Raw genomic sequence first — 17,496 nt, 5'->3', positions numbered from 1 at the left:
AACTCATCACCGCAGTGACCCCCCCCCCCCCCCCCCCCAATCCTATCCCATAGCGAGAGCGCGCGCGCGCGCGCCGCGCCGCCTGCCCCTTTAAGCGGCCGTGCCCATTGTTTGCGCCGCGGCCAATGGGAAGCGGCGGCGGCGGCGCGGGCGGCCAATGGGAGAGGCGCGGGGCAGCGCGCGCGCCGCCCCCGGCTCTATAAAAGGGCCGGCGGCGCCGCGTGAGTCCCCACTGGCTCGCGCAAAGCCATCTTGGCATTGTTCTGCCCGCGCCGCCGCCCGCTCCGCCACAGCCCCGCGCCCCTGCACGCCCCCGCCATGTCCGACACGGCCGTGGACACCAGCGCCGAGATCTCCGCCAAGGTGAGCCCCCCCCCACCCCTTTTACCCCCTTTCACCCCCCTCCCTCATCCCCTTATTTTTATTTTTTTCCAACAATTCACCTTTTTGCTCATTTCGCTTTTTTTTTAATTACTCTTTTTTTTTAATTATTTTTTAAATCGCGCCTTTTTGCCATGCTCGCTCCGGTTTGAAGTTTACCCCCTCACCCCCCCCCCCCCCCCCCCTTCCCACCTCCCCCCAACCCCCTCCTTATTTCGCCCTCCGCTCGGTTCCGTGGCGGAGCCGCCGCCGCCGCGCGTTGCTTTCCCCGCGCCCCGTTTCTTTGTCTCCGGCGTGCGGGGGAAAAACGTGCTCGCCCCCGGGGCTACCGGCCCCAGCCCGCCGCCTGGGGGGTGCTCCGGGACTCGGTGACTGATGGAGGAGGAAAGGGGGGGACCACAGGGGAGAGAGGTATTGGGGGGGGGGGGGTCCCGGTAGCCGGCCCCGGTGGGGGGCTGGCGGCTGACAGCGCCGTCAAACTTGGAGCTGGTTTGCTGGGGGGGGGTCCCTATGGTTTTTTTTTTGGGGGGGGGGTTGGTGCTGTTGAGGTGCCCCCCGAGGTGCGAGGGGGTGTTGCGGAGTTGGTGTCGGGGTGTTTGGGGTGCGGAGCCCCCCTGAAAAAGGAAGGTTTGGGAGCGCGGGGCTGCTTGGGGGAGCTGCTGGAGGAGGCGTCCCGTCGGGGGCACCTCTCGGTGTGTGTGTGGGGGGGTGGTGGGGGGGCTCCGGGCCGGTTGCTGGTAGCGGGGCTGGCTCGGTGGGGAGCGGCTCTCCCGGGAGGCCCCGGTGCGGCTCCCGGCGGCCGCCTTTGTCTGGCAGCCGCGGCGGAGCGCCCCGGCCCCCGGGGGCCGCGGGGAGCCGGGCGGGCTGGGGCTCAGCTCCCCGACGGGGAAAGTTGCGGGGGAAGCCGGGCTTGGGGAGGGGAAACGGGAAAAGAACCGGGGGGGAACCGAAGGGGGGGAGCGGTCGTGCCCCGGGGGAGCGCCGCGACCCGGCCGCTTACCGGGCACCGTGGGGGTAAAGCGTGGAGGTGAACGAGAAGAGGGAGGAGGAGGAGGGGGGGAAAAAAACGTAACGGAAGGAGAGGGGGGGTAAAGAAAAAAAAAGCCCCCGAGCACCGGGGTTGGTCGGATTTCGATTTCACTTCTGTTTCCCGCTCCGCCCGCCGCCCCCGCTGCGGGGCCGGTGCCGCTCGCACCGAGGGGGCGCCCAGCCGGGGGTGGAGGGGAAGGGGCAGCAGCGGGGGCCGAGCTCCCCGTTCACCTTCCCCTGCCCTTTCCCGTGGTGGGGGTTTAAAAATAATAATTAAAAAAAAAAACCCATATCCCCGCAGCAAGGTGACCCAAACCGGTTAACCGGGGCTGGCGGCGGGGCACCGGGGAGCACAGCTCCGACGGCTCCGTCCCGGGAGGCGGGGAGGGGAAGGGAAAAGAGAGGGGAGGGCTTTGGGGAAGGGGAGGAGGAGGAGGAAGGAGGGGAAGGGAGGGGGGGGGGTCCCCGCCCTGCCCGGGCGGCGGCTCCGCGCCGAGCGCCGCCCCCGGCCGCTGCCGCCGCCGCCGTGCCGCGGGGCGCCCACCACGTGCGGCCCCGAGCGCCGCGCGGTGCCCCCTGGGAGCCGGAGTCCGCCGGGGGAGAACTACAACTCCCGGCGTGCCTTGGGGGAGGGGGTGAGGGATAGGGGGGTGCAGCCGGGCCCGGCGCGCTGGCGGCCGGCCAATGAGAGGGCGCGGAGAGTGGCGCGCGCTTTTGAAAGGCGGGAGGGCGCGTGGCGGCGCGCGGGGCCCCCTGCTGGCGGGAAATCGGGGCCCGCGGCGCGGGGAATAAACAGGGCTGGGCGCGCCCCGTAATTAGAGGCGCCGGTAATTAGCTGGAGAAGTCCCGGTGAGCGGGTTCTGGTCGTGCGGAGGGTGCTGGGCACGTGCGTGTTTGTTTCATGCGTTTGTTTGTTTTTTTTTCCCCTCCCTCCTTATCCGGGGGGAGGGAGGCATCGCGGGCTCCCTGCGGTGCTGTTGTTCGTGTGGGCTTCGTGCCGGGGCGTCCCGGTGGGCATTAAGCTGGGAACATCCTCCCCAGCCCCGAAAAGGTCAGGGCTGGAGCTGCGTCCAGCTGGAGTGCCCAGGAATGAGGTGTTCCCTGACCAGCAGCGCTCGCTGTTGGTAAACGGCTCCTTTCCGAGAGATTCATCGGTCGCAGCGAGACGTGGAAACTCTGACTGCTCCCTGCGCTCAGCGTTTAACTTTGGAAATGTTTGGTCGCGCTCGTGCTGGAGTGCCTGACGCGAGGTAACAGCCGCAGAAGGCGGCGGCGTGGTGGGGAGGGAGAGGCAGAGTGGCTGCGATCTCCCCCTGGGTGTTGGGGGAGCAGAGGTCGGTGGCAGGGTGAGAACTGATGGAGCTGGGTGGCGTGGAGAGGAGCTGGCTGGGGATTGGCATGTGCAGTGGAAACAGGAAGGAGCCTGTTTGTGTTGTGCCCCAGCCTTGTAGGATGCTGATTTGATGGGGTGAGGTTTGATCAACAGGTGTGGTAACCCCAGAGCTGGCTTCAGAAGCAGTGCCCGGTGCTGGCACGCGGCGCTGGGGCAGGGCAGCCCGGGCACCTCCGCTCTGTCCCCGTGCCCAGGGACAAACAACCCGGTGGTCTAAAACCCCTGCGGCGTTTACCCTCGGTGGTTTGAGCCCTCCCCAAACAGAGCAGCGGTCGCGTTCACAGCCCGTACCGGGTGGTGTGTTCCCACGAGGAAGTGACAGCGGCTCAGCAGGAGTGAAAGTGCCCGCAGCGAGCGAGGCGGCCGCAAAGGGCAGGCAGGAGGGGGCGAGGCCGCCTGCTGCAGCGAAGCAGGGAGCTGCCAGCAACTCAAAACACCTCGTGGTCGCTGCCGAAGCCGGCCGTGTGGCTGTTCTGGCCCTGGGGAAGGGCCTCTCTGCTTTCCTTGGCTGGGGTGGTGCTTGTGCTGAAGGATCTCGCTCCAGCTGATGGAGGAACAGAAGGGGAGGAGGATGCGAGCGGCGATGCCAGTGTTAAATCCGAGTGTTCTTTATGCGGGAACATAAAGTTGGATCCTCTCAGCCTGTTTGCCGAGCGACTTGGCATGACATTTTGACAGTGATCAATAGCAAAGAAAAAAAAATAACACACACACACAAGCTCTCTCGCTCTGCTTGTGGTGGAGGCTTGAACCAAAAGTAGCCGGGCACGGCTCCGGAGCAGCTATAAAAATAGGCTGCTTCCCCCACCCCATCCTGTTACGCTGGGAGATGGATCCCGGAGTCTCCTCTCCGCCGCTACGAGGAAGACCAGGCGTGTAATGCGCGCCGAAGGATTCTTTTTCCCCGGGCAGGGCAGAGACCGCAGCCTCTGCTAATGAGTCCCTGGGATTTGTTCCTGCTGTGAAAGCACTGAGAGCAGCCGTGGACGCCTGCGAGCCCCCGGGGCAGCGGAGCCCGTGCGTTGGCCGGGGCTGACGGCTCGCCGTGGCATTGCAGGAGCTTGCGTGGACTGTGCTAAGATGGGCACTCAGCCAGCGCTGCTGCTGCTGCTCGGCGTATGCAGGCAGCCAGCTCCGTGTGCTCGGAGGTGAAACAGAGCAGCCTCTTCTTTAGAGAGCCGCGCTCTGGCAACACGCTCCCTCCTTTCCCCAGGAGGAGCCCGAATGTGGCAACCAAATAAATCCCAGGGCGAGTCGGTGCGAGGAGGGGAGCGAGCTCCCGCGCGCTCTCGGATGGTGTTTTATTTTTTTTCTCACCTGATCTGCACCTTGCCTGACCCAATCGGCTGGAATCTGGGTGACTCTTCTGCTTTTCTGCTCCTTCCAGGATCTAAAAGAGAAGAAGGAAGTTGTTGAAGAAACAGAAAATGGCAGAGATGCACCGGCCAACGGCAATGCTGTGAGTATGGCTGGGTCTGCAGGGGGAGGCAGCCCTCGCTCCAACGGCTTCTTTATTTTTCCTTCCCCTTCTTGCTTTTGCTGCGAGCTTGTCCCCAGCCCTGCTTGAGAGGGAGCCCCTAGAAATGGCACCGCTGTGCTGTGTGGAGCCATCGAGGGGTTTTTAGGCTGAGCAGAAGCTCCTCTGAGCATCTATCAGCTGCTGTGTGTGCAGAAAACAAGGTCTGGGCTTGGAAGTCTTGGTCCTTTCCCCAAAAGCCATGCTGGGTTGTATCCCGTGCAGCCTTCCTTCTAGGCACTAGAGAAAGGGGGGCAAAAAAAAAGTGTATTCAGCCTTACAACCAGTTGAATGGGGAAACGTGCTGGGTACAAGCAAACCGGTTGGGTTTCTAATTTTAACGTGCTTGGGGGGGAATTCACTCGGCTGCATGTTAATGTGTCACAAGAGCCTCTGCAGGCTTTGTCTTGGCCTCCGAGCTGCAGCCCCGAGTTACTATAGACCTGATCCTTCATGCCTGGGCTGCCTGCGTTGTGTGGAGGCAGGCAGGAAGCGAGACGCACGCCTGGGGCTCCAGCGGGCTGGTGCTTTAGGAAGGAAAGGTGGGGACGTGCGCTGCTGCTCAACATCTCTTCCCCCCTTTCTCCCTTCCCCAGTGCATATTTTTAAGTGATGTTTTGTCTTGCCAAGGAGAACGAGGAAAACGGGGAGCAGGAGGCCGACAACGAAGTAGACGAAGAGGAAGAGGAAGGTGGCGAGGAAGAGGACGAGGAGGAAGAGGGTGATGGTAACTTTCCTTCTTCCCCCTGCCCCCATCCCACGGCTGCATCCTGACCACCAGACCCCCGGTTGGGGGGAGCAGCGGGGGCTGCAGGCACCATCTCCTCCCCGGGGTGGCTCCGGGCAGCCTGGTGCAGCGCCGGGGAGTGAAGTCAGCCTTGAATCCCTTCCAGCAGGTTGAGGGCAGATTCCTTCCTCCCTCCTCCAGCCAGACGGCCCCGTGCCGCCGCGCTGAGTAAGCGCCTTAGCTGTGCCGTGCGAGTAGGGAAAAACCTGCCCTTGACTCCTGCCATCCCCACGGCTGCCACGGACACGAGTGGGACGGGATGCAGCCAGCCTGGCGTGCCTCGGGCTCTGACCCTTCCTCATCCAGTGTCCTGGGTTTCCCTGCCCTCCCCACATTTGGGGTTTTGGTGGCCGCGGCCAGCAATCCAGCAGTGACTTCCCGAGCCACTTCTCACACTCCCCACTTATTTTTTCCCTCCTCCTCCCTAAGATCTGCTTGGATGAACGACGTTGTTTATTTTTATCCGCCGCTAAGGCTGGAAGGAAACTGTTCTTGTTACACTGGAATGAACTTGAGGCCTGTGATGAGCTGTTACTGGGTTAATCCCCTGTGAATTTTCGGTTAAGTGCTGACCTACTAACCTGGTGGGTAGTTTTGCGGGAGAGGACCAGGGCAGATAGGGTTGGAAATCAAAGGAACATCGGACCAGCACCTGCTTGGGCAGAATATACACGGGGAAACCTGCCTCCATCAGGGTGGTGCTGTGCTCCTGGCTTCTTGCTGCCCTTTGGGGACGGTTTTCCTAGAGGAGCTGGGCACGGTGGCCCTGTTCATCCCCAGGATCTTTACCCATGAGGTCAGATCGGTGCAGTCCCAATCCCATTTTACCTGCAGCTCCCCTTCTGGCTGGAAGAAGGGCAATCCTCCCCTCCCCAGGCAGGGGGATGCGTGTGCCGCACGCGCATGTGTGCGGGGTGGAAGTGTTGCCTGGATACTGCTGCGAGGAGCCCGGGGAGCTGCGGTCCCACAGTGCCAGCCCCGCTCTTCCCAGCTGGCAGAAGCACAGGCAGAGCTTGGCACCTTCCCCTGGCGGTGCTGGGATCCCGTGCAGGACCTGTCCCTGCTGCCCCTGGGTGATCCAAACCCCAAAACTGCAGACCCACGGGCAGCGAGCACCGCCTGCATCAGCTTTTTCCATACCACTTGTGGGCAAACTCCATCCCCCAGCCGGCCAGCAGAGGGGAGCTCGAGGGTATTTTCTCTTTCCTCACCCTTCTCCCCGTCCCATCTCGTAATTTGCTTTGCTTAAAGCAGCTCAAAGAACTAAAAATGCTCCCAAGCAGCTTGGTGCTGTCACCTGATGTGCTGGCCGGCCCCGGGGTGTGTGCTGGCCGGCGGAGCTAATCCGGGCCCTTCCCGCAGCGTGGGGCACGGCGTGGCCCAGCATATGCCAGGAGAGGGGAAAGGAGGATGGGCTGACCTTAATCCCCCTCTGCCTGTCTGTGTGTGGCTCGTGTGGCGGTGTAAAGCCAGCTTTACCGGCCTTAACGCTTCGTTTTAGCAGGGTCTCACGTTACGCAAGGCTCTGCGGTGGTTTTTCTTCCTCTGGTTTTGCCCCTAACCCCCCGATAACTCCCCCAAACTGGCCAAATACGCTAAATTCTCCTTCTCCTCGTTCTGATCCACTGGCCTACTTGAGCTCAAAGTGGGTCAAAGCCCAGAGCTCTCGGCTCATCCTCCTCCGGAGCCGTGAGATAAGTTGGGTAGCGTTTGTTTGCCGTTCTGATAATTAGAAAGTGTTCTGACTCAGAACTAATACGTTCTGGCTCTCTTAACTCATTAAAGATGGACTAATAGCTGCAAAGGGAAGCAGAAGTAATCTGGAGCGGTTAGGCGGAGCAGCCACTAGAAAGAGGTTTCCTCTTTTATTTTTTTTTTTATGCGCTGTGATCTCAGCGCTCGGGGAAGGTGTGGATTTATTTTTTTTATGCTCCCGTTGCCTGTGGTGTGAGCCTGGCCCCCTGCAGCAAATCCCAATTTCCGCCACTGCCCATGGGTCAGATCAGCTGGGGCTTGCCCTAAAACAACCCCCCCCTGCCCCAGGAAGGCAGCTGTGAGGATATGGGGTGCTGTAAGCACCGGGGGGGCTCACGTTCCTCCCCGTCTCTCCCATGTGCAGGTGAGGAGGAGGACGGCGATGAAGACGACGAAGCTGAGGGAGCCACAGGCAAACGGGCAGCTGAGGACGACGAGGTAGGCAGAGCACCCCTTGTGTCCCGAGTGGGTTTTGGGGTGGAATCAGTGGGGTCGGAGGCACCAGGCTGGGCTTTGGGACCCGGATCCTGCCCGTGTGGTTCCTGCTGTGTGTGCCCCTGGGGGATTCGGCCCAGTTCTTCTTGTGCTGGCCTGGCTGTGATCACCCTGGGTTTGGGATCCCAGTGCTGTGGTGGGATGGGGCAGGGGTGCTCCGGCCCCAAAGCCAGCTGCCAGAGGCTTTGTGCTGTGGGGAACACTTCTGCTGCAGGGAGAAGGCAGAACAAGAGCAGAGGGACCCAAAATCTCCTTTATTTCTGCCCCTTTATTCTGTTGTCCCCTCCCCTAACGGCTTTACCTTTCCCCTCAGGATGACGACGTCGATCCCAAGAAGCAGAAAACCGACGAAGATGACTAGGCAGCAAATTATTATTATTTTTTTTTTTAAATAAGGAGGAAAACAAACCAACAAAAAAGGCCAGCGCGTCCTCTTCACCCTTGGGACCCCCCCTCCCTCCCTCCCTCCTTCCTCCCCAACCCCCCCCCCATCGCAACCACCCCCCCTACACACACACACAGCCCTTCCTCCCCTATCCGCCGTGGTCATCCTCACCAAGTAGAGTGAACCCCCTGTCCCCGGCCCCCCCCGGCGCGGCGCTGCCACTCACCGAGCATACGAAACGATTCGCCCGTTAGCGGGGAGAGAAAAAACCCCCCCTCTCTTTTTCCCTTCCCCTCCGCCCCCACCCCCCCCCACAGAACCCCCTTACCCCAAGCACCAAAACTTCAAGGCCCTGCTTTCTTTCTTAAAAGTACTTTAAAGGAGAATTTGTTTGTATTTTTTATTTACATTTTATATTTTTGTACATATTGTTAGGAGGTCCGCCATTTTTAAGTGATCTCGGATTGACCAAAAGGGGGGCTTTGAAGTGTATATCTCTTGTTACCTATCTCTGACTTTACTTGTGGTGTGACCAGGCCCAAACCATTATCTCAAAGGAGAATAAAACAAAACCTTGTAAAAAAAAAAAAAAAAAAAAAGACAAAAATGCAAAAAAAAAAAAAAATTACAATCTTATTCTGAGCATTCCAGTAACTTTTTTTGTGTATGTACTTTAGCTGTACCATAGATCGTGGTTTGTATGAGGTGGCAAGGCCAAAGATAAAAAAGGTTTTTCTTTTTTTTTTTCTGTCTATGAAGTTGCTGTTTATTTTTATTTTTTTTCTTTTTTTGGCCTGTTTGATGTATGTGTGAAACAATGTTGTCCAACAATAAACCGGAATTTTATTTTGCTGAGTTGTCCTAACAAGGCTGCCTCCCAACTGCTGCTTTTTGTTTTTAGTTTTCATTTGTGTTCCTTTTTTTTTTTTTAATTATTTCTTCCTTTACTTCTCCTTTCTGTCCTTCGTTTCTTTGGTTTTGAGTTGGGCCGGGAAGAGTTGGAGAGAGGATAGAGGGGCGTGAGGTGTTGGGGAATGGGGTTGGGGCTGTGATGTCCCCGTGCTGCTTCCAGGGCACGAAAGGCAGCGGGATTTCAGAGCTGGGGAGGGGGAAAATAATGCAGAATATTTATTGCAGTGCCTTCAGGTGGGTGTCGATGCCTCCCTGTCCCTGGGGGGAGCTTAACTCTTGGTGGGGGGGCTGTGGGAGGCGTTGGGGCTCTGTCTGCTTCAGCCCAGCCCTCTTGCTTGGCTCCTGACCTTCCCACTAACCTCTCCTCGCTCCTCCAGGGCTTGGAGCTGAGGGGGTCCTGGCCAGGCGTGCGGGGGGCATCCCCGGAGCCCACCGGGTGCCTGTGCTGAATCCTTCCCTGCCTGTGGCTTGCTCGACGCATCCCTTCCCCTGCTGACCTGACCTGTGCCAAACCCTCTCTGTGTTTCCTTCACTTCTAATCACGGGGATCAGCGTTGAGATGCTGGGGTTGTATTTTACTTAAAAATTTAAAAAATAAGGGAGCTGTGGTGCATTTAATGCTCTGCCTGGTGCCGGGAGCAGCCAGGTCACTCACTCGGTATTTACACCGGTGGCAAAGCAGCTCAGGATCTCACCCCTTGTCCTTAATGATCCGCCTAATCGTGCTGCTGCCTGATAGCTTATCAGATTTACTGCCTTGATTCTCAGCCTGCATCCAGCCGCGCGTGTCACCTGGACAGGTGATGGGGCGCTGGCGGCCGGCACCGAGCGGCTGCCACCAAGTCCCACGAGGGTGGTGGCACCTGGGTGCAGGGCCAGGTGCTGATGGATGCCGAGCCGTGCACGCACGGTGCCCAACGCCCCCACTGCGCGATCGGAGCCGGTGCCTGTGGATTTGCAAGGCAAATTATTCAAATACCGCCTGCAGCAGTGGGAGCTGCCCAGGCTCCGTGTTGCTGAGGTGCTGAGGTCCTGCTGCCTCCCACGGGGGCTGAGAGCGGGCACGGCTGCGGGCTGGCATCGGGGCACGGGGTGGTGAGGAGGGGTGGGACGGGGGCAGCCCCCAGATCGTGGTTCCAGGCCCTCCATCATCTGTCCTCCATCCTTCATCCTCCGTCTTCCATTCTCTGTCCTCCATCATCTGTCCTCCATTATCTGTCCTCTGTCCTCTATCCTCTGTCCTCCACCATTTGTCCTCTGTCCTTCATCCTCCATCCTCTATTATCCATCCTTCATCATCTGTCCTCTGTTCTTTGCCCTCCATCATCCATTTTCCGTCCTTCATCCTCCGTCCTCCATCTTGTCCTCTATCCTCTGTCCTCCATTCTTTGTCCTTCATCCTCCGTCCTCCATTATCTGTCCTCCATCTTCTGTCCTCTATCCTCCGTCCTCCATTCTTCATCCTTCATCCTCCATTATCCATCCTCCATCCTCTGTCCTTCATCCTCCGTCCTCCATTCTTCGTCCTCCATCACCCGTCCTCCATTTTCTGTCCTCCATCATCCGTCCTTCATCTTCCATCCTCCATTATCCGTCCTCCATCCTCCGTTTTCTGTCCTCCATTTTCTGTCCTCCATCCTCCATCCCTTGCCCTGGGCACTGTGGCAGCCCCATTTCTCCCCATCACCCCCCGCCATGGCTCTGGCAGCCCCCCGTGTCCCCATCCCTGTCCCCATCCCCCTGTCCCCGTCCCCAGTGCCCCAGCTCCAGGCTGAGACCGGGCACAACTCAGTTCACAGATACCACACAGAGCCCCCCCCCAGCCCGCAGCCAATCCCCTCGCAGCCGCGCCGCCCGGCAGCCAATCGCCTGCTGCCACCTGTCCTTCCCTTCGCTCCTCCCCCCGCCACGCTCCCTCCACCAATCGCAGCCAAGCAGCACCCACGCCTGGCCAATCGCAGACTGTAGCCAGGAGCCCCCAGCCAACCGCGTGCCGCCACCTGGCTGAGCCTCCCGTGGCAGCAGACTGACCAATCGCAGGGCGGGGGGCTGCTCCGAGCCAATCCCTGTCAACCGTGCCAGCCAATCAGGGGCAGCCGGGTCCCACCGAGGGCTATAAAAGGCGGGGGGCTCCGGGGTGCCCTCAGTGGCGGGGCTGCCCCCGCAGGGTGCAGGTGGGGTCTGCGGGTCCTGGGGAGGACGCGAGGCTGGGAGGGGGCTCCTGGCCTCCATGGAACCAAAATCCTGGGCTGTGAGCCCAAATCTGAAGGGATGAGGCCCTTGGGATGGGGATCGCACGTCCCGTTGGGCTGCAGGAGGCTCCTGTGGGTCGTTGAGGCTGAGGGAGCCTCCGAAGATGTCTTGGGATGGTCGCTGCCATGAGCCGGCCTCTACCCTGGAATGTCCCTCGGGGCCACCTCCCCTCCTGTGGCGCTCAGAAGTGCGTCCTCGTTGCCGTGATGGCCGCCATGGCCAGAAGCTGTGTGACCAGAGGCGAAGAAGCCACCACGTGCCTCATGCAGGGTGTGTGGAGCCATCTCCTCACCTGGGCCTCCCCACGAGCCGTGTGGTGGCAGCCAGGCCTCCGATGGTGCTGGTGCTGGAGGGAAGGACGGAGGCAGCGCCATGGAGCCAAGCGCTGAAGGCACCGTTAGGGACATGGTGAGGGCTGCCGGTTGCCTCGATGAGCCTGTGAGGGCTCAGGGCCTTGCCACGCATGCAGGTGACCGCCTTGACCACGGACTCTGCTGGATGGAGAGAGACCTCCCCGCGGTCAGCCCGATGCCATACACCGATGGAGCCGTGACACCAACACAGCCATGGGGCTGAGCCCAACGCCTGTGGGGTCTGCACCAGGAGATCCATCTCCAGCCCATGGGAGGTTAGGGCCCGTTTAATCCGCTTGAGCCTGGCACGTGCCCAGCTGTAGCTTTCATCCAGCCTCATCCAAACGCTTCCAGCCTCCTCGTGCTGCATCTTGACAAAGCTCCGTGAGATCTGGAGCACCCTGAGGGGTCGGTGGAGACCCTGTCTGCCTTGGGCCCCGCTCTAGACACGGGGTTCCTGGTGCGGTCTGCGTCTGGGAGGAGCGGATCATCGCTGGCGTCTGCTTCAGAGCCTGCCAAGCGCGGCTGCCCTCCGGGCACGGCTCCTCGAGATCACACAACCAGAAGGGATTTTGAGGTGTTGCTGTTGAAAATAAACACCGCCGAGCTGCCGCTCCTCACAGCGATCACCACCTGGCCTGGGGTGTGAGGTGTCCCTGGGGAGCAGCCCCTTTTTGGAGGAAGGGGGCTGAGGCAGTGTGGGGCTCGTGGCCGGTCCCAGCCCATCCCAATTAGCCAAGAAGTTCCTCATTAATGGCTCACAGGTGCTGCCTGGTGCAGGGGGGAGAGCCCAGCCCATGCTGTAGGGCAGCTGTGGGGGATCTGGTTCCTGTCCCATCCCCACCTGCTGTGTACCCCATGGACCCCGAGCCATGGGAGCTGTGGTGCAGGACCCCGAGGAGGCCCAGCTGGATGCGGTGCCCCGCTGCCAGCCCTCCCCGTGCCGGCTGCTCCCTGCCCGAGCTGAGCTCATCCTCCCCAGGGCACCGGGACGGCTCTGGGGACCCTGTCCCCAAGGAGGACAACCCCCAGCGAGTCAAACACCCTGCCCTGACCAGGAACAAGGACCCCTGGAGAACCAAACACAGCTCCCAGCCTTGCATCCTCCAGGATGGGGGACAGTCCCTGTCCCAAGGCCACCGCGCTGTCCCCTTGGGTTGTCTCTGGTCATACCCAGCTCAAATACTGCTCCCCCCGGGGCAGATCCCCCCCTGGGTGACCCCAACACCTACCTGCCACTGGTGGCCGTCCTCCTGGGGGCTCTCCCGATGTCCCCAGCCGCTGTGACGCCCCGAGACGGCGCCCAAGGGCTCGGCAGGCAGCACGGAGCAGGCGTTGCGCAAAATGGGGCGATATCGGTGATATTGCAGCACCACCTAGTGCCGCTGCCCGGGGAAGCCAGGCAGCACCGCGATCCCACGGGTGTCACCGCAGAGCCCTTGGGGACAGCCCTGTGTCCCCTGGGGCAGTGCCACCGAGGTCTGGCCGCTGGCAAAATGGCAAATTTGGGGACGTGGGGGGCTGTGGGACAGGCAGGAGCTCGGTGTGGCCACCGCCTGCTTTCGGTAGCCCCGGAGCTGTGGGGTTTGCCTGCCTAAATCCCACACCAGGGATCTGCCAGCCCGGAGCAGGCAGGATGAAGCCCCCGGTGCCCTTGCTCCGTGCCGGGGAGTTCCCTGCGAGGAGGTGGTGAAGGGTCAGGGGGTGCAGGGCATTCCCAGCGCCTGGGTGAAATCCCATTTACCCCAGGGTGCTGGGGGAGCAGCGGTGCCTCGGCCCCTCTCGGCTACTCCAGCTGTGACAGGCACGTGCCTGGCCACGGGAAGGGGTGAGCTGGGCACTGAGCCCCAAAAGGGGCTCCTACCCAGGTCCCCCAGCACTGGGATGGTGGCCAATGGGGCTTCTCTAGGGCAGAATTTGGGCATTTTGGGCTGAAAGCAGGGCCTTTGGCTGGGGGACCTGAACCTTCCCGGCCTGCACGCGCTGCCCGTGCCGGCCCTGCTCCCGCGGCAGGTAAGAGTAGCAACGCAGGCACCGTGCGTAACGTGGCCCTGGGCTGTTTGTGCGCCTTTTGTTGGCGGGTAACCCCGGTGAATCAGGCAATTAGCCACGTTAGGGAGGCTCTGCTCACCCGCCCGAGTTACATCGGGGCAGCTCGCCAACCCCAGCCCGCGCCTGGCTCTGCCGGAGCCTCCCTGGGTGGCTGGCGATGGGGGTGGTGGGCGTGATGGCCCCCCGAAACCGAGCCCAGAGCTCCCTTAGGGCCACAGCTTTTTGCGTGTCACCCCCTGCCCGTGCCGACGTGGGGGGCCGCCGCCTCCCCGGCACGTTCCCTGCCCCGCGGCGCTCGCAGAAATCGATGCCTCGTGCGTGCCGGCGGCTGGAAGGCGCTCGCCAGCTGCGGTGGCCAGGCTGGGAGGAACCACACGGATGGTTCCTGCTCCCCGTCGGGAGGTGACGGCCACAGCAAGCACCTGGAGGCAGCGGGTACGAGGAGCTGGGGATGTCCCTGCGTGGTGAGGGGCTCCTCGCATGGTCCAGCTGGGTCCTGATCCCCCTGAGCTGTCCCCATGTGTGGGTGCGGGCTGCGGGGAGCATCCCTGCCCCCGAGGTGCCAGTTCCAGGTGGGAATTTTTTGGAAATGAAAGGCGGAATCGCTGTGTGTGACAAGGAGGGGACATCAGAGCAGGTCCCAGGTGGTGGCCAACACCTCCAGAAGCTCATGGTGCGCCTAGGATGCTCTGCAGCCCCTGGGGTCATCCGCACCCCGCACAGCCCCGTGTGCTCGGCTCCAGCCCCTTCCAGCCCCTCCCTGGTTCCTTCGCTGTGAATTTGTTGCCTTGGAGGGCTGCGGTGCCACGCACTGGGAGGTGCTGGGGCGAACTGGGAGAGCCTGGGCCGGGATCAGCGGCGGCTGCTTCCAGCGGAGCCACCGGGGGGCGGCCGTGCGCCAGGGCTGCGAGCCGAGGCTCGGAGGTAGCCGAGCTTTTGGTTTTATCAGGGTTTTGGATGCCTTCAAGTCACCTTAAAAACTAACTCTGCTTTTAACTCCCTCCCCCAGCCAGCCAGCGGCTGAATGCGGGTCTGAAATGTGCCCTGAATCCCCCTGTGACTCCCTCGAGAAGCTCAAGCCCAGCCGGTCAGGCTGACCAAGGAGTTGTGTGATCACAAAGCTACCTGTGAGGTGTGAGAGCAGGGGCTGAAGGCACACGCTTCCCAAGATTTATGCTTGGTAGGATGAATAACGGGACAACGGGGAAGAGGAGCAGTGTGTGTCGTGAAGCCTGGAGTAGCAAAAGTGCCTCCACGTGCCATTAAAGTCCCGCACGCAGGGGGCTGTTGGCATCAGCAGCTGTAGCCACAGATGTGTTTCGGGGAGCAGAGCCCAGCGCAGCACCAACGCAGGCAGGCTCAGGGGAAAATGGATTTTCCAGAGGTCCGAGTGTCCCCAGGAGCTTGGGAAGCCAAACAGAGCAGTGCTGCTCAAGAAACCCATGGCTGGGCAAAAGGGACAAACCGCCCCGAGGGACTAACGGACAGAAATGAGACCAGGGAGGAAACCTGCCCGTGGTCACAGCAGTTGTGAAGCTTCTCCTGCCTGTTCAGCTGTGGGAAATGCAATTTAACGAGGCCACGGGGGCTGAGGGAGAAGCAGGGGCGTGGAAAGCTCTGTTCTGCTGCTGGCTGGGCTGGGAAGAGTTTGTGTGTGAAAAAACGCACGGCACCAACCTTTCTTCCCTTCTTTGGACGGTAGGAATGTTTTAATTGAGAAATTTGTTGTAATTACATTAGGTGATATCACAGTCTATTTTACAAGTTCGGGGTAAGAGGAAGTGTGGACCAGTTACACAGAAATCCAGTGAAAGGATAAAAACCTACAACATGAAAATGGAAAAGGATAACTTAACGCCCCCCACCCCCAGCTGAACGAAACGCGTTGAGAGTGGGGTGTGAGTAGAAACGGGAGGTTATACCAGGATCCAGAGAAGTACAAAGGATAAAACTAACATAATTTACAGTATTGGTTCTGCACGACCACCGTTTGCCCATTTTCAGAGACAGCCTCTATTCCCCACCGCGCCGCCGAGCAGATGGTCCCGTCTCTGAGGGTTTGGTCTGGTCTTGTCAGAGAAGAAAGCAAAATAACGATGGGCAAAGGTCACAACCCACGTTGAGCTGGTCCCCAGGGTCACTGCCTACAGGAGTGTCTTCCACTGGATAGTCAGGAGGTTCTGCACCAAGAACTGCATGGAGGAAAACTAAAACAGCTCCAAAAAGCCCCATCTCAAACGTAGAAAAGTCTCACTCTGGAAGTGCTTACAAGAAGGTCGTCGTCATAGAATTTGGTTTCTATAATAACATTACCACTGCGGAAGGAAAAGGGGAGAGAGAAGAGGTGTTAGAAGAGCACAAAGACACTAAAAACAGGCTGCTCCTTTCAATGCTACCACAAACCCAGGCTGACAGCTCGCTCCCCACAACACTTCCTCTAGCTTAGAGCCCCGTGCAGTGAGCGCTGTGTCCTGATCCTGTGGCCATCAGGGTGAAGGATTTCCCCACTGTGTTCCCATGTGGATCCCCCCATCCCTACGCTGCCGGACAGCCTGGAGAGGCTCCAGGGAAAGAACGGAACCCTGGAAAATCCTCAGTGTCATTTGAGAACTGGACTCCAACGACTCCCAGTCCCGAAAAATGACGTGATTTTCTGAGACGGTTGGTACCAATTGTCAGATGTCTTTGCTTCTTTCCTCTGGTTCCTGACCTGGCACCTCCTATTCTGAATAAATGCCACCGGCCCTGGGAGCCAAGGATGTGTGTGGCACCTCCAAGTTCCTTGAGCAGCTTGCGGCCAGGAGCACATGCCTAACACCAAGGCTTCCTTCTGAGCCCACTATCTCTTTGAAACGTGCTGCGAGTAGCAATCAGTGATGGCGTTTCCCATCCCAGTGCCTTCTCTACACCACTGGCTCTCCTCCAGATGGAACAAGAGGGAAAACGCTGGAGAGGGAGGGAGGTCTTCCAGAGGACACGGTGACCTTGTGGTGAGACGAGCTGCTCTCTATCTGCCTCGGGTTGGCACAAGGATTCCTGTACCCTTCTGTCTCTGCTGGCAACGTGCTCCTTGCGTGTGTGCCAGCACCCATCTAGCACCGCATCAGCCACAGCAGGGAGGGTGGCCTTTTGTCCGTGATTACAGCTTCCCAGGGGCTTCCCTCAAAGAGCCTTTACCTTCATCTCACTTTTCCCTCACCTCAGCAAACCTCGTGCCTTGCTGTTCCCAGTCAGAGCACTGCCCAGCACGAGTTATTCTGATCCAAGCACTCAGAAGTCAACGTGCAAACTGTGGCCAGGACGAGGTGTTTATGAGGGAAGTGTGTGAATCCCATTATGGATTACTGTAAAGTGCCTGCTTCCTACCTGTTAAGGGTATTTTAACCTCAGATGCCACTCCACAGGACTAAATGCATAGATTATACTCAAATGTAAGGACACGAAGCTTGACAAAATGGTACAGGGATGGAACAAACAGTTGAGCAGCTCCCATGGGTGACATTCTGCCTGAAAAACACCCACCTTGGACAGGATTCAGTCACCAGTAGCTGGATTTGAAAGTGGTCCAAATATCTATTTTTGTTTGCCCATTTGGATGTGAGGGGCACTAAGCTGCAAAGCATTTTTAAACCCTTTCACAGATCACCTTTCAAAAAAAAAAATAAAGCAGCTCTAATAAAGGATCAGTTCCAGTTCCTCCAAACTTTTATTGCTATATTAATGCAAATTGGACCTATGGGAAAGCAGGTAATGAGGTTGGCTTCGCCCATTTTATCTCTCAGAAGCTAATAGCAGCGAGGGTGACTCAGAGCTGGTAGCAGCTCCCTCTCTTCATTCCCACTGTGGCCCCCAAGGAAATGTCATGCACTGCTTTTTCTTTGCCTGCTCTCAGGTTCTGTAAGCCCAAGGCACTCACGTTAAAACGTTAGCTGGCATCATCTGTGATTCAGGTGCTGCCTCTATCAAGGACTGCCAAGTGTTTGTGGAGTTAGGAATCACAAAACCAAATTCAAAGAACCATTCTGCAAAGTAAAAAGAAGATTCAGAGGCATTTGAAAGAAGAAAAAAAAGAAATCCACAAATGGTCCTTTTGCTTTTCACCTGACAGGCTGGGGAACTCCCTAATCTGTCTTGCAGTGCTGCCAACGTTTTACATTTACATTACTTTGTAAATTTTAATTTTAC

At 59.2% G+C, this 17,496-nt stretch overlaps 2 protein-coding genes and 1 long non-coding RNA gene across 6 annotated transcripts in view; 2 read left to right on the top strand and 1 right to left on the bottom strand.

Annotated features, from left to right (window-relative positions):
• Positions 1-205: 205 nt before the first annotated feature.
• Positions 206-8,609, top strand: PTMA (prothymosin alpha). Of its 4 annotated transcripts, none has more exons than XM_027464229.3 (5): positions 206-363; positions 4,191-4,262; positions 4,953-5,040; positions 7,226-7,299; positions 7,670-8,609. In XM_027464229.3, exons 1-5 carry the CDS (start codon positions 319-321, stop codon positions 7,715-7,717), a joined length of 327 nt encoding a protein of 108 aa, XP_027320030.1. In that variant the 5' UTR covers positions 206-318; the 3' UTR covers positions 7,718-8,609. The 4 variants fall into 4 exon arrangements, with proteins under 4 accessions (XP_027320030.1, XP_027320028.1, XP_027320029.1 ...); XM_027464227.3 differs by having other exon boundaries at positions 4,953-5,046; XM_027464228.3 differs by having other exon boundaries at positions 4,950-5,040.
• A 2,195-nt stretch (positions 8,610-10,804) lies between these two features.
• LOC140003226 (uncharacterized) lies at positions 10,805-15,161 on the top strand. Its single transcript, XR_011811495.1, has 2 exons — positions 10,805-13,272; positions 14,321-15,161. It is a non-coding gene; the product is annotated as an uncharacterized lncRNA (long non-coding RNA).
• PDE6D (phosphodiesterase 6D) overlaps positions 14,990-17,496 on the bottom strand; it is a 36,214-nt gene continuing 33,707 nt past the window's right edge. The window contains exons 4-5 of the mRNA XM_027464224.3: positions 17,228-17,333; positions 14,990-15,626 (exon numbers count right to left, since the gene is read on the bottom strand). Of these exons, the coding sequence (XP_027320025.1) occupies positions 15,545-15,626; positions 17,228-17,333 (188 nt within the window). The 3' untranslated portion in view covers positions 14,990-15,544. The remainder of the gene's footprint in view (positions 15,627-17,227; positions 17,334-17,496) is intronic.

Source organism: Anas platyrhynchos, chromosome 9 (genome assembly GCF_047663525.1).
Source record: "Anas platyrhynchos isolate ZD024472 breed Pekin duck chromosome 9, IASCAAS_PekinDuck_T2T, whole genome shotgun sequence".
Lineage (NCBI taxonomy): Eukaryota > Metazoa > Chordata > Aves > Anseriformes > Anatidae > Anas > Anas platyrhynchos.
Note: the sequence above shows the minus strand (reverse complement) of the source record. Positions and strands in the feature narration are given on the sequence as shown.

Coding starts and splice junctions, on each gene's coding strand:
- PTMA (XM_027464226.3), top strand. CDS start 319: ATGTCCGACACGGCCGTGGACACCAGCGCCGAGATCTCCGCCAAG. Junction 5,047..7,225: donor CGAGGAGGAAGAGGGTGATG/GTAACTTTCCTT, acceptor TCCCATGTGCAG/GTGAGGAGGAGGACGGCGAT. Junction 7,300..7,669: donor GGGCAGCTGAGGACGACGAG/GTAGGCAGAGCA, acceptor CTTTCCCCTCAG/GATGACGACGTCGATCCCAA.